Source organism: Microcebus murinus, chromosome 13 (assembly GCF_040939455.1).
Source record: "Microcebus murinus isolate Inina chromosome 13, M.murinus_Inina_mat1.0, whole genome shotgun sequence".
Classification (NCBI taxonomy): domain Eukaryota; kingdom Metazoa; phylum Chordata; class Mammalia; order Primates; family Cheirogaleidae; genus Microcebus; species Microcebus murinus.
The window spans coordinates 22,724,772-22,739,522 of NC_134116.1; the positions used below are offsets into that span (position 1 = coordinate 22,724,772).

A 14,751-nucleotide genomic window follows, 5' to 3' on the forward strand; every position below is an offset into this window, starting at 1 on the left:
CACCATATGGAAAATTACTTAAGAGTGTTTTCCTTTTTAAATAAGTGTATTCTCTGAGAAGATTAGGCCAATATTTTAAAGAAGGCATTACACATCACTGTCGTCTCTACAGTATATAATGAGAAATGATATTTAAAAAGAAAACACAAGCTGATTTGCAGTGTAAAAATATTATGCCACTATATATAAATTATTTCCCATTCAGTACAATGGGTATTCTGAGGGTGTTACTACAGAGAAAGTTCTTCATGGGGATGGAAATTACTGTTCACTTATTTTATTTTGCTTTTAAAAATGTACTTGCTGCCAAAATCTCCAGACAAATATATATCATTAAAATACATAAATAAAAGCCAGAAAGGAAAGTAAAATAATAAGACCGAGAATAACATACTAAACAAAACACCTCATATGGAGCTCCAAATGTGAATAAATTTCAGCTCAAATAAATGCAAAGGGAAAAAAATAACCAAAATAAAATATTCCTTCAACTAAATTTTCCTGTCTCTGAATAATCCATAGCCCACAGTTACTCTTGAAGAATAGGGCATTAGTGCCAACATCAAGGTAGAAACCGCTGGGCTCAGTGGCTCACACCTATAATCCTAGCACTCTGGGAGGCTGAGGCAGGAGGATCGCTTGAACTCAGGAGTTCATGAGCAAAAGCGAGACCCCGCCTCTACTAAAAATAGAAAAATTAGCCCAGCGTGGTGGCACACACCTGCAGTCCCAGCTACTCAGGAGGCTGAAGCAGGAGGATCACTTGAGCCCATGAGTATGAGGTTGCTGTGAGCTAAGATAACAGCACCACACTCTACCCAGGGTGACAGAGCAAGACTCTGTCTCAAGAAAAAAAGAAAAAATGGTAGAAACCATTAGGCTTTGTGATGTAAAAATAATAAATAATATATCTTCATTTATTCAATAACATTTTTACAAAAACACCCATTCCCCTCTAATAAATGGACAAATTCCAATTGAATACTATTCTTGCCTTTTAAAAAAAAAATATGAGTAGATTCTTTACCCACTAATGTCCCTATTACCTTGTTAAAATAATATCAATAATTGTTTTCCACTGTCTACTCAAAACAAATAAAAGCTTAGTTAGAATTTCAACCAAATATCAACTTCCTATAACATTACTATTTATAAATGTAGTGTAAGTGTTAGGTTACAGTGTTGGTTTTCTCATTTTTGGTGGAAACTTGGCAAGTCATTCACCCTCTCTAGGCTTCAGGTTCCTTGGCAGCCGGACCATACTTAGGTGAGTAATATTCCTTTTTAAGAATTAAAAAAACTCTTTCCCCTTTTTTTCTGACAATCATTTCCACTTTCTCTCTACGATAACTGGGACGGGACATGTACGGGAGATAAAGGAATTCAGAAGGTGTTGACCATGAGATGCCAGCACATCTGGGAGCTAGAAAGACTGGAGAGATTATGGGCTAGAGGTGGCTGAGAGCAGGGATGTAGGAGTGCTCAGCCTGGGACGGAATCCTGACCCTGTCACTTTGTACTTGGGTGACTTCACACTGCAGTTTCCCCCTGATAAATAGGGGTAAATCCGTGAAGGGCAGGGGAATAGGGCCAGGTGTTGCCTCATTTCTATTACTACTATCTATTAATAAATGTACTACCACTACTCTCTAAATGTTTGGAGTTTTTTTCTCCATTTCCTAGGATCCTGACACACAAACCACTTAGATGCATAAGAGCAGTGGGGGTTTAGACCCAAATGAAAATTGGACAGGTTGGACAATCACTAAACATGAAAATGCTGGGAAACTGAGTCGGTGCACAAAGATGACCTTCCTTTTGTCTGCGTTTTTATATGATTTTGTTGATGGCTGCCTGGGATGTCTGGCCAAGGTGAGAAGTAAGGGAGTACTGTTGTGATCATTCTTCCAGGTGTACTTGGCTGGAAATTCATCCACAGTTTTAATCCCCAGGGAACAACAGAAAAGCTGGGCTTGGCTACAGAGCATATTGAAAGCATTCTTGTATAGTGCTAAAGGAACTTTTGCGCCAGCCCAACCCCAGCCAAAAAAGTAAGGCGCTTTCAGGGGTATGTAATGAGAGCCAGAGATGAAGATTTGGCCAGAGAAAGGAGAAATACACAAGCCAACAAACAAAAACCTTGTCAAACCCTTGGAGAAGTACCAGTGTCAAAAATACAAACCTCTATTGTATAGACATTCATCACAGCATTATCAATTCTACGTTTAAATATTTTTTGAAGGCTCTCTATCTATAAGAAAATTCTCTTCCAAATAATTAAAATTTCTGCCATTGATATTATATACCTTTTTTTCAATTCCTGACCTCTCAGTTACAAATACTAGGGCTTACGAGGTCATGGAGCAAAGCTTAGTGATTTAGAAAAGTTGGAGAAGAACACATTCAGGTTTAACTTCCTACCATCCAATGAGTATTTGTAATTTTATACAGTGATTATTCTAAATAGTACCAAAAATCTTAATAAAAAACAGGGAAAGTAGGACAATAAATATTAATGGAACAGGATTTTATGTGAAGTGTATTAGAATCTCAAATTCTGAAACAGAGTCACCACTGCCACAAAATGAAAAGTTAAATGGAATCTAAACATTTCTAACATAAGAAGGAAAGCAACAACCAGAGACTAATTATTAACAGTGATTAAATCTAGCCTCTCTGAATATAGTTTGGGCTATATCACATGTATCAGGTGTAATTTATATTGATGTACTTAATAAAAATAGGAAAGTCATTACCTTCTGATTTTAATTAAGCAGTGTTTTTTTTCATATAATAAAAAACATATAACCAACAAAGACATGCAAAATCAAAATGACAAATCAAGACCTCTGAGAAATGAGAAGCTGAGGCAGAACCTCAGAATGAACAGTATGGATCAAGAGACTTCAGCAATAATGCAAAACAATCAACCAAATAAGAAGTTACTAAAAATAAACTCCAACTCCTTTATAGCACCATTGGTTTTATGTGGAAAAATAAACTTAGACGTTAACATTCCATAACTGATCCTAGATAGTTCTTTTGTGCTCACACCAACTGATGATACTCATTAATAAATGCCATGAGGAAGTATTAAAAAAAATAGGAAAAAATGGAAAACTACCCACATGAATGTACTACCATTCATGAAAGGTGACTTAGCAGGATCACCTTAGAGGCATAAAAACATAAATTATACAATTGCATAACTGACCTTCATGCCACTAACCAATGAAAGGCCAGAAACTATGATAGTGATTTTCAAATTTATATATCTTTATTATCATTATTTTGGGACTGAGCACTTCAAAAGCTGAACTCACAAAAAAAAACATGTAGCTGAACTCACCAGAATCATATTTAGATATTTTCATATCATATTTGAATCACATTTAGGTATTCATATTAGATGGCTGAAAGCTTCCTTGAAAAGAAAAAAACACCTTAATTTCTCTCCCACCCCAATTCAATGCAACTGCAATGAAATGCACTGTTTCTAAAGAATTCATCGCCCCCCATGTCAGATCTAATCTTAGCAAAATCAATGTCCTGTCATACTGATTGACATCATACATCTAAGTACATTAGAACAATTTAAAACATACCTGTAAAAACAGAGAAGGAAAGAGAGAGTGGTTTCTTTAATAAGATAAATGAGATCTGGGATTAAGAATTGTAGACCTAAAGATATTAAAAGTTATTGATATGATAATACAAGATGTATCTGGCTCAGTCTTGTTGAATATCTTTACTTGTTTTAGAAAAAGTCAACTCCCCATAAAGCTACCTAACATTTAATATTTTTCTTAAAGAATATATATTATCTACCATAATACTGCCCTGGAATTATTTCAACATCACTTTGGAGTATAGCAATATAAAGGCACTAGAGTTTTTTTCCAAATACACAGGTAAAAACCAGCAGCAGCTGATCACTCTCAGCTGCTTTGTGTAAGAAACGACATGATGTCTCAATTTGCCTCGATCTGAAGTGACTGACTGTAGTCTCTCAAACACAAAAACCTTTCAGGGGCTCCTGAATGTCACTGGATTTGTAATCTGTCAATCAAGAGTAACCCTGCAAGCACTACCTAGTTGCATTTAAGGAAACAATATTCACAGCATCACTGCTAAATAAGAATTTATTTTCATATACATCCATGTAGAAAGTTATACAAAAGGGAGAGGCAGAAAAAGAATGTTGATGATTTGAGACATACTTGCAGAAAAGATAAAGTCCCAGTCACTTACAGGGAAAATGTCACATCATCATGAGTACTGAAAACACTAGGTGGACCTGTCTTTTATAACCTGGAGAACTGATTTAAAAGAAATTGGTGCTGCTATAATAGTTTAAAGTAGCAATGAAGTGGAACATTTTACCTACTGCACAGAAAAGAAAAAGAAAAACTTAGGCAAGTCTTTTCTAAACTGGCTCGGTGTGTACTGACTGAAGAGGGTGAAGAAAATGAATAGCAGCTCCATTGCTCTAGGGCAACTGCATATGATCAACAGGGACCAAAGAAGGCTCACTACATTTTGTAAGTCTGGTTTACAAGAAATCATAACAAAGTACATTAACTTCTTAGAGCACCAAAGATAACACATCATCTAAAAACATTAACTTTATTATTATCATTATTGATAGTGTTTTTAGAAAATCAGATTGCTTTTGAAGGTTTTTCTGAGGCTCTGATGAGAAAATCCAATGCTAAAATCCTAGTAACAATTACTTTTGCTCTTTGGGCTTTCTAATACAAAAATGTTTATTTAACAAATAGAATATACAAATGAAGCTGATTGCTTATAATAGGAAAAGAGGGCCTAAACCTCTTTTAAGAATCCACAACTATAATGTAAAATGTGCTACATTATTGCAATGACACACGCTAAAATAAAGGAGTTCATATCACTGACACTTAAGCCTGTCCACTTAAAAGTGACGTTACATTTCAATAATCTTAAATGACACTTAATTTTTTAAAGCAAATCCCCATATGAAAACTAAAGACAAGCTTTGATGTGACAAAACCTGAACTAGAATCACTCTAATAATGAAAACTTGAGCTAAATCTTCAGAATAAATTTCACAGGCAAAGCACAAATGCAAAACAGTTCTTTGTTAACTCAAGTTTTTCCAAGATATTACTATAAAAATAACATACTGTCAAGAAAGCTCATGCTTGTTTCCAAAAATAGACAATGCTATAAATGTTTAAGAAGAAAAGAAAAACTCCCACCTAAAAAAAAATGTTTTTCACACAATACCAAGACTCTCATAGAAAAGTGCGCTTATAACAAAGTGAAGTGGAAACGATTTCACCTACCATCAAATTTCTTGTGCCTGGACACAAAAGTGGTGCGCACAAAATGGCTTGTCTCTTCCACAAGGTTTTCAAACTCGAGTTTGCTTTGTTGGCTCAACTTGTCTTCCATTTCTGTGGTGCAGCATGTGTATTCCTGAGGACAGATTCTTAAGTGTTCTCCTGAAATGAGAAGTTAAATATCAGCATGGGATGCTAACGAAGTTTGGTAGATTTCAGAGATTTCACTTCTCTAACGTTTCCCTCAAATCTCGGGCTACTTGTTTCATCTACTCCCCCAGCCATCCCCATGAACTGTGTCTGAGTCTCAGAACAACAGTGTACTTAACATTCCAGACATCTGGTATCTGTAAGTTCAACCTGATATTTAGTGTCTGTTCCCCATCACATAAGTGAAAGTGCATTAAAAAACATCAAAAGATCATAGCTTTTTTTTTTTCATTTTTATTTGAAATGCACCAAGTAACACCAGTGGACATGAGATGTAATACAGCTATTAGTGTGCTTGTCGTTGGAAACCTCAAGTAAGGCAAAAGACATCTAGTCCTATCACCATAGTCTGTTAGACAGCAAGGGCAAGATAAGATGGCAGTAATCACTTGTGTCCTCCTTCTGCTGGTTTCTCTCTGAGAATGCATCAGCTTTTCCCTAGGTCAAAGTGAGTGTTTTAATGGCAGGTCTCATGTGCCACACACTGTCACTTGACATTTCTTGTCTGACAGAAAATATTCTCCTGAAAGGAGGAAGTCACTGACGGCTTTAATTAATGCTTATGTTATATGAAAACATAGAATAAAAGGAATAAAAATCTTGTATTTAATTCAACAGATTTATCTCTTGATACACCAAGACATTTCTTTTGCCAATTTTACTTTCTTTAGTGCTATTTGCAAGCAGAAGCCAATCGTTTGCTTCATGAAATTAAAATGGTCTGTTATTACATAAAATGTGACTTTCCAATTGATGCAGCTCAGTTAGTGTCAAAAATGTTTATCAGAGCCTGTGGAGGGAAGAATGAAAATCCACCCAACGTCTTGCTAAATAAAACCAACAAATTGCCCCTGCGATTAAAGTCACTGCAGGACATCGAAAACCAAATGAACAAAGTACTTGACGCTGTGATTAAATTCATTTACAATGTTTAATAGCACTTATAAAAGTATGCCCTGTGACCTTGTGCAAAATATGGGGTGTCTCAGGATTGTTCGTGTAGTTTGATGCTTAAGCTTCTACTTAAAAAAACCCAGCAGAATAAAAAAAATGAATACAAGTATGTATTAAAGTCAGATTGTATATAATCCCTAGAACAAAAGGAGATCATAAAATTTTATTTTTTTTAAAAAAAGGAAAGGAAATGCATCGATCTTAAGAATGGTAAACATCAAATTCAGGTCAATAATTTCCTCCTAGGAGAGACTGGCATTTGAGAGACATGATCAAATACCTTTTTCTATAATCTTTTATTTATTAAGTTGTTTGATGGATATGTAATGTTTATTATATTGTCTTTCCTTTTTCTGTAGCATTAAAATATTTTATAATGAAAACTTGAAACATATCACCAAAAAGTAATAAGCACTATAGTTTTGCTAGAGAAGAAGGCAGGGGGTAGATATGAAGAAAGAAAAAACAAGCTGCCCTTGACATTCAGAAGCCCACCTGGCATTCACATTCTCCTGTTCCATGTAAACAATCTCACGGAATAACAACAAGATTACTCTGAGACCATGAAAAACTGAGACCAAACAAGGCCACTTCGTGATTTTGTCTAAGTACAGAAAACAAGGTCACTATGTCATCCAAAAAAATTCAAACACCACCTCTCTTGGCCAACATGATGGACTGGTACTTTTGTACTATTTACAGAATTCTCCTCTCCCATCTTGTTGGTAAGATTTACGGAGATACTTTATTAGCGAATTATCTAATTATAGAATTACTCCTGCTTTATGACAGCTTTCAATCTAGGGTGAACCCCTGATTATTTTGTACCCTCCCCCAAATCATCCAACCCAATCCTATGTCCTATAATAGATTTTTTCTAAGATCATCTTACTGAGATGTGGTTCTCCATGGTGTATTTTTGATCCTGCAATGAGTGATATAACCAAACTTGTTCAACTATAGGCAGGATTTTGATCATCTTTGACTTTAGAGTTTTGACAATACCAAAAAGGAGAGGCCTTAAACAATGTGAATTGTAAAATTCTTCCCAAGGTGATTCTGATACCCACACCTCACTGAGAAGCATGGTACTAGAACTTGAGACACTGGAAAGGAATCAGTGTGACTTTCTCAAAAGCAAATGGTCCACAAATCACTAATTTTCTTTTTTATAAAATATCAAGCCCAACTGATACGGACAAAATAAAAATTCCACAAACAAGATCTCTAAGTGTTCTAATGACTTTTATATTGTCTTTCATGATTTTCCTCATTAAAAATATATTATAAAAGTTCTGATCATGTTTCTTTTTTTACAGCCATGGGTATTTAAAAAATAGAACATCCAGTGGTGGAGTTGCATTTTATGTAGAAATAGATGATAATGGCAGTGCATAAAGTGAAAATATTTCCTGAAGGAAACATACCAAATTCATCAGCTGCGTACTATGTACTGGGGGTTTTGTGAATATCACCCAGATAGTAGGTGACGTTATCAGTTCCTTTAACTCTACTTTGGTTAATGTTTTTCTGTGGCTCTCAGTTAATTCTTTCATTTCTTTCTTAGGATTATAGTGGAAGACCTCCCTACTTCATTGCCTGGCTATTTGAATAATGCTTTTCATTTTCAATCACCTTCAGAGAGTTTAGGCAGAAAATACTGGCTGATTCTAGCTTAGTTGTATCCACGGTCTAGGGCACATAACTACCATATGAATCAATGTCATTGATTTAAATTATTTCCCTATCCTGCCACTTTCTCTCTCCATGCTTGCCTGTCTCTTTTCTGTCTCCTCACCTCTCTAGTTTTCTCCCTGCCAAGGACCCATATAAAGGAGCAGAAATGAGTTGAATTCTTAAGAACCCTTCCACTTTTATGAACAACCTAATAATGCATTAAATTAGTAAGGCAGCCTCTTACTTATGCCTCCATGAGCCTACACCTACACACACACACACACACACACACACACACACACACACACACACACACACTGCCTATATGAAATAATTTTGGTTTCCAGTTGTCCCACTTTCTATGTCTCACATTTTATGTGACATAAAATACAGATTTTCTTAAAGTGATTAGAGATTACAATGCTTCTCATCAGATCCAATTTCATGAATATAAATCCATGGATTTTCTTCCACAGATATCCCAAATATGACTATTTCCCTCAGGATATAAAATGTGTATTTTCTGCTGGTTAGTTTTTCACCAAAAGTCCCATGATTTTTGTTACAAGCTCAATCTGAATGATTCAGAAGCACAATGCAGCTGTGACATATTATACTAAATCTTGAGATTTCTTTGAAATGTTATTTGTGTATAATAGGGTAGGAAATGGAGCACAGGGAAACAAAAAAACAGAGTAGAGGGATTTAAACATTGGTTTATAACAGGTTAGCGAAAGGAATGTTCTGCAAAGTTGTCAATATTAAATATCCCTTCACTGTAGCTACTGGTATGAGATTTTTGACCTCCAATGACTACATAAGTAGACTTTGGACTATTGTTTTCCAAATGCATAAGGCTACTATGGAAGAATTAGAGATTAGAAGAATTTAGATTTGAAGAATTAGAAGAAGAACTAGAAGAATTTGGATTTGAACCTGCGTCTTGCCCTTCCCAGAAGTTTCTAGCCACCTACTACTTAGAAGGAAAACAAGTATTTAGACACCAGGATTACCCTGTGAGCTTAACAGTGAACCAGATCTACATTCACTACAGCTTTGTTCACCTAAATACAGATAGGGCCAGTGGTTCATTACATTTCCACAGAGACTGGGTGTTCCTTAAGCTGCAGGTGGCCCCATGCCCAAAGAGTACAGACAACTTTCCATTCTGCAGATTAGCATCGCTTACTCTTCCTTCACTTGAAGGAAGTGAAGGTGCTAGTCACGTTTTAAAATCATCATTGTTTGTTTTTTACTTTATTATTTGAGATTTTTTAAATAACACATTAGTCATACCTTTGCTATTTTAAGTTCTTTATTTTAATTTCATCTTTCTAATGTGATATATCAGTAGCAAATTTTAATATGGGTATTAAAATCAGACATATTGTGATTTGATCTTAGCACTCAGTAGCTATGTGATGTTAGAGCAAAGTTGCTTAACCTCTCAATTTTTCACCTATATAAATGGAAATAATGATAACAGGTTAGAGGATAATGCAGGGAAAAGGGATAGTCCAATGGCTAGAAAATGTTCACTAAAGTAGATATTTTAATTTTATAAACTAAAATATGAAATATATCTAAGTACTGATTGAAAAGTGTTAAGTTATGAGAAAATGATGACACATGTTATCCTTTGCTATTACAAATTCTAATAAATAAGCAAAAGAACAAAAGTTCTACATTTTCAAACATAGAAAATGACTTGATAAAAATAAATAGATTTCTTCAAAAATATATACTTCTATCTCATCATCACTGAAATTAATAACTATTTATTTGATGGCAACAAAGAATAATTCATTGCACATTGATGCTATCTTAATTCTTCCCAAAATTTTGGGGAATACATAGAAACTAATTGTGGTAGATCCAAGAGAGTTTTCACCATTTTCAAAATTTCCCCAGATATATATGTTAAATTAACAAGAATTATCTATTTATTTGAAGGTATATAACCTCTTCATATTATGGCAAAGAAGCAGAAATCAAGCAATTAGCAGGATCAAGTAATTCATAGTTACATCATAGGTCTTAATGCCTCTAAGCTATAGTAAGGGCAAATTTGTGTGAAAACTTTCTGGGAAGATAAGGTACATAGATGTTGCAAGCCATGGTGGTATCTTGAGCAAATTTTCACATCACTAAGTCTGGGTAGGTGTGATTCATTATTATCACTCATTCAGAAAAGCCTGTTAGTTAAGCAGTTACTCCTTGTGTGGAATATGTTGGATATGTTTAGGAAAAAAATGACAAATTGATAAAATGAAAATGTTGATACCTAATTGTGTAATATTGCCTTGAGTTATTTACTTGAAAAGGGTTCAGCATAAACACTGGGATGCATGTGTGTGTGTATAAACTTTAATCTACACCTTTAGGGGCAGTTAATATCTGGAGTACCCCAAAGAGGAACCTATAATCTTGGGGTGTCTACAGTAAGCATTGAAACATTATCATCTAAATCAATGCCAGGATTTTTCATTACCGTAAGAAAGGTTAGAAATAAATGCTCATAGATGAAATGAGTGCTGTTCAAAATGTGGAATTGGCAGCATTATTCACAATACCAAGAAGATAAAAATAATCAAAATATCTATCCATAGGTGAATGGATAAGCAAATTGTGCTATATACATAAAAGAGAATATTATTCAGCCTAATAAAACAAGGAAATACTGACACATGTTACAGCGTGGACATTATGCTAAGCAAAATAAGCCAGTCACAAAAAAACAAACACTACAAACATATAAGATTCCACTTATGTGAGATACCTAGAGTAGTCAAATTCATGGGAACAAAAAGTAGAATGGTGGGGGGAGGGGAAATGAGGAGTTATTGTTTAATGATTATGGAATTTAAGTTTGGAAAAATGAAAAAGTTCTAGAGACAGATAATGGTGATGATTATACAATATGAATAAACTTGATGCCATTAAACTATACACTGTAAAATGGCAAAAATAGTATACTTTACCACAGCAACAAAAAAAAATTTTTTTAAATGGGGTTGGCCAAAAAAGATTTACAGTCTCTCCTCCCACTGCATGAATGAAGCCTGAGAATTGTGCAAGCCTAGCAACTTAATTCCTTGACCCAAAATACTAGTTTTGGGTTCCCACAGCACCCTGGAAGAACTCTGCTCCCTGACATCCCCAGAACTTGGAAGAATCCTGATGTTGGAAGATCACTGTGTGAGCCTTGGAGTAAGTAAGTAAGTGTCTCTGCATTTTTACAGAGCTCCTCATATGCTCTACAGTACATAAGAGAAACTGGAGATGTGAAAAAAGGGGATTCTACCAGGAAGTTGCAGGATAAGCACAGGGACACATAATCAGGTCATAAATTTCTCATCTGTTTCCCAAGAAAGAAGAGATGGGGCAGTTCCTCTCTCTACATGCCTCTTTCAACTACATGTTGCTCTCTACAATGTGTTTTCGAAAATGCCTTCCCAGGTAGGTGTTCATTCTCCCTCCAAGATGCTGAGGTGACAGCCGAAATGGGATTCTGCCAGATCCCACCCCCTCGAGGGATGACCCTGGGTCTGAAAACCTCCAGGAATGGACTTGGTGAGTGGCATGGTGGGAAAGAGCAGGTGGCAGGAGGACCTCGTTAGCTGTACAAGCCAGCCTCTGCAGGTTTGCTGTCACAGGCTCTCTGTCCCCTCAGGTGACACTCAAGGACCTTGAGTTGCACATCCCAAACAAACAAACAACAGAAATGAAGTACCCGGAATGAGTCACATTTCACAGTCTATGGCCATTCACACTGTTGGCTTTTACACAGCTTTAGCAGGGAGAGGGAAATTACTACCTTTGCCGGCCCTAGGAGGTAGGTAGAAAATCAAAAAGTAAAACATGGAAAGAAGAGACCTCACAAAACAGCTTCAATTTCAAAACTTCCAAATATTGCATTTGATCAGAGTGCAATATTTATTTCAGACTTAGCTCTCTTCAGAGTGAGCGGTCTTTGTCAAAGTTCTCTCATCCTCCGGCTACTGAAATCCCCACAGTTAATTAGCATGTCTAATAGTAAGCTACTGCATCTCCCATCATTTGATATGCCTCCTCAAATAACCACTCAGAGCTTGTTCATCTGTGCCTAGGAAGCTGACTGGAACAAAGAATCTAAGGAAACAGGTGTAGAGAAGTAAAATGTTCTAGAACAAGTTAACTTTTAGGGAGAATTTCTGATAGCTAAGAAAATGTAAATTGCAGTTAATAGACCTAGACTGTTTTTAGTCTCATAAAGTTCCTATACAAGCTAATCAAGAGCGGCAGAACATAGGGAAACAGCATTTTAAAAAATTTATGTTCCAGTTCATTTCCTTAAAGTTCAAATTCCCCAAACCTGCAAATAAGCACTTTTTCAACATGTTTCAGTGTAAAGAGTTCTAATAAATGATCCTTTCATCTCTTTAAGGGCTGCTCTTGTTTAGTGAAGTTGTTCAGCACCATAATCAGAAATGTTCAAACTTTTGCACAAGTTTTAGGAAATTCAATTAACATTCTACTCCAGGGAATCTTATCATTCGAACAACCTATATTATTGTCATCCTTTCATGATGTCAGTTTTCTGATAAAGACTTTAAAGGCTAATTCTTGTAGTTCTAAAATTTTCACTCTGCATGTTGCAAAAATAACCTCTTTAAATGGAACCAATAAGTTAATTGTTGGAGTCAGTGCCAACAGTTGTGCAGACAGAATTTGAAACATGCTATTCTAGATGATACAGCGGAACATCCATAGTTCTTCTACCAGTGTTTCCTTACCATTTGGTGGATTTTCCTATTTCACAGAACTGACTGGGGATGGGGATGAGAACTGAAGAAGGTGTGACTGGAATGAACAAGTGATTAAGTGTATAGAAGTGGGGAGTGGGCAGTGCCTGAAGGGAAAAATCATCTGGAGTGAGAAAAGCTATCTTTACTTTTCCTCTAACCTTGGCCCTGGTATGTTATAAAATCACTAACCTTGTAACTACTTAGATCATTTTTAAATAGAAGGGGTTTCCCTAAATGTGCATAACTAATTTAATTTATAGAAGGAAAACTTTTAGACATTTAAAAGCACTGCCATAACACAAAAGGTAATCAGGAATTTGTATGCATAGCTACACACACACACACACACACACACACAATTATTTCCCAGCATTTCTTTTTAGAAATAATGAATAGGAAGATCTCAGAAGATCTCAGCAATTTGAATTGCTACAACTTTTCTTATTCTGTAAAAGGAAACAGTCCAGAAAAATTGTGGTTATACATTATAGGGACAATAACACATCTTAATAGCAATGTGATTCCATGATCCAAAGTCTGCAATGACCCATCCTTTTAACCACTCTAACCTGGAACAAGGCTCACATAGGCACAGCAGTAAACTTTTTGGGGGGCACTATGGGCTATTTTAAATTTTCAAGGGAAATTGAACATCTGTAGTCAACTGCACAGAATAGTTGTTGAAGGTAGTACATAGTTTCAACATTGAATTGTACTATATATCCTTTCAATGGCACCATAATCTTGTAAAGCAAGGTTTTTCCTTAATTCCAATTCACTAGAAGCATGTAAAAAATCACTGTGGAGCAAAATGGCAGTGGTGGTGTCCAAACTGATTCCAGGGTTTGAGAAGTTGTGTTCTACCCATCAGTAAATACTTGTGACTATGTAAGAATTAAAGACATTTTTCTTACAATGTATATGTATTATGTTTAAAATGGTTATGAAGTTCTTTAGGATACAAATAGTGAATTATTTGAAATTAACAATAAATGAAATGGTTAGCACTTCTTGTCTCGCTTATCATGGAAAAAATTGTTAAGACATTCTAATAGATTTGTGTCAATGTGGCTAAGTTATAGCACCCAGTGATTTAATCAAACACTAATCAGCTATGAAAGTATTTTGTAGATGTGGTTTACATACACTATCAGTTGATTTTAAGTAAAGGAGATTACCCTCAAAATGTGAGTAGGCTTTACCCGAGCAGTTGAAAGACCTTATAAGCAAAACCTGAGGTATCCTCAGGAAGAAGAATTTCGTTTTCAAGATTGTAGCATCAATTGCCTAAATTTTCAGGCTGCCAGTCTGCCCTGCAGATTTCAACCTTGCCAGCCTCACAGTCTCACATCACATGAGCCAATTCCCTGAAACAAACCTTTCTTTCTCTCTCTTGTATATACAAATTTCAATGTAAATAAATTTTTTTTTATATACAATGGGTTCTGTTTCTCTGAATAACCTTGACTGATATCGACAGTTATTGCTCCATAAACAGAATGTTTGGAAACATCTGCACTAACTAGCTCTGTTGTACCCAAGTAGATCTAGAAGGACACTCATCACAATTGTCTGTAATTATCTGTTTAACCCAGAGTTTAGGACTGTTGCTTATTATTTTTATTACCCTCTCAGTGTCTATCAGTCTCAGTATTTGAGATATTAAAAATGAAGTCAATGATGTGTTGGGAAATCTTTAACTAGCTCTCCAGTTTTGAAGAGAAGTCCTAATTTAAAAAGGATACACTTTCCAATATAATTTCCAAATTATACCAATTTCCATGGTATAAATACTCCCA

The 14,751-nt window shown here is 35.5% G+C and overlaps 1 protein-coding gene across 1 annotated transcript in view; it reads right to left on the bottom strand.

The window, feature by feature from the left end:
- GPC6 (glypican 6) overlaps positions 1 to 14,751 on the bottom strand; it is a 1,089,202-nt gene that overhangs the window by 793,777 nt on the left and 280,674 nt on the right. Inside the window, exon 2 of the mRNA XM_012769753.3 lies at positions 5,328 to 5,486. Coding sequence (XP_012625207.1) covers positions 5,328 to 5,486 — 159 coding nt within the window. The remainder of the gene's footprint in view (positions 1 to 5,327; positions 5,487 to 14,751) is intronic.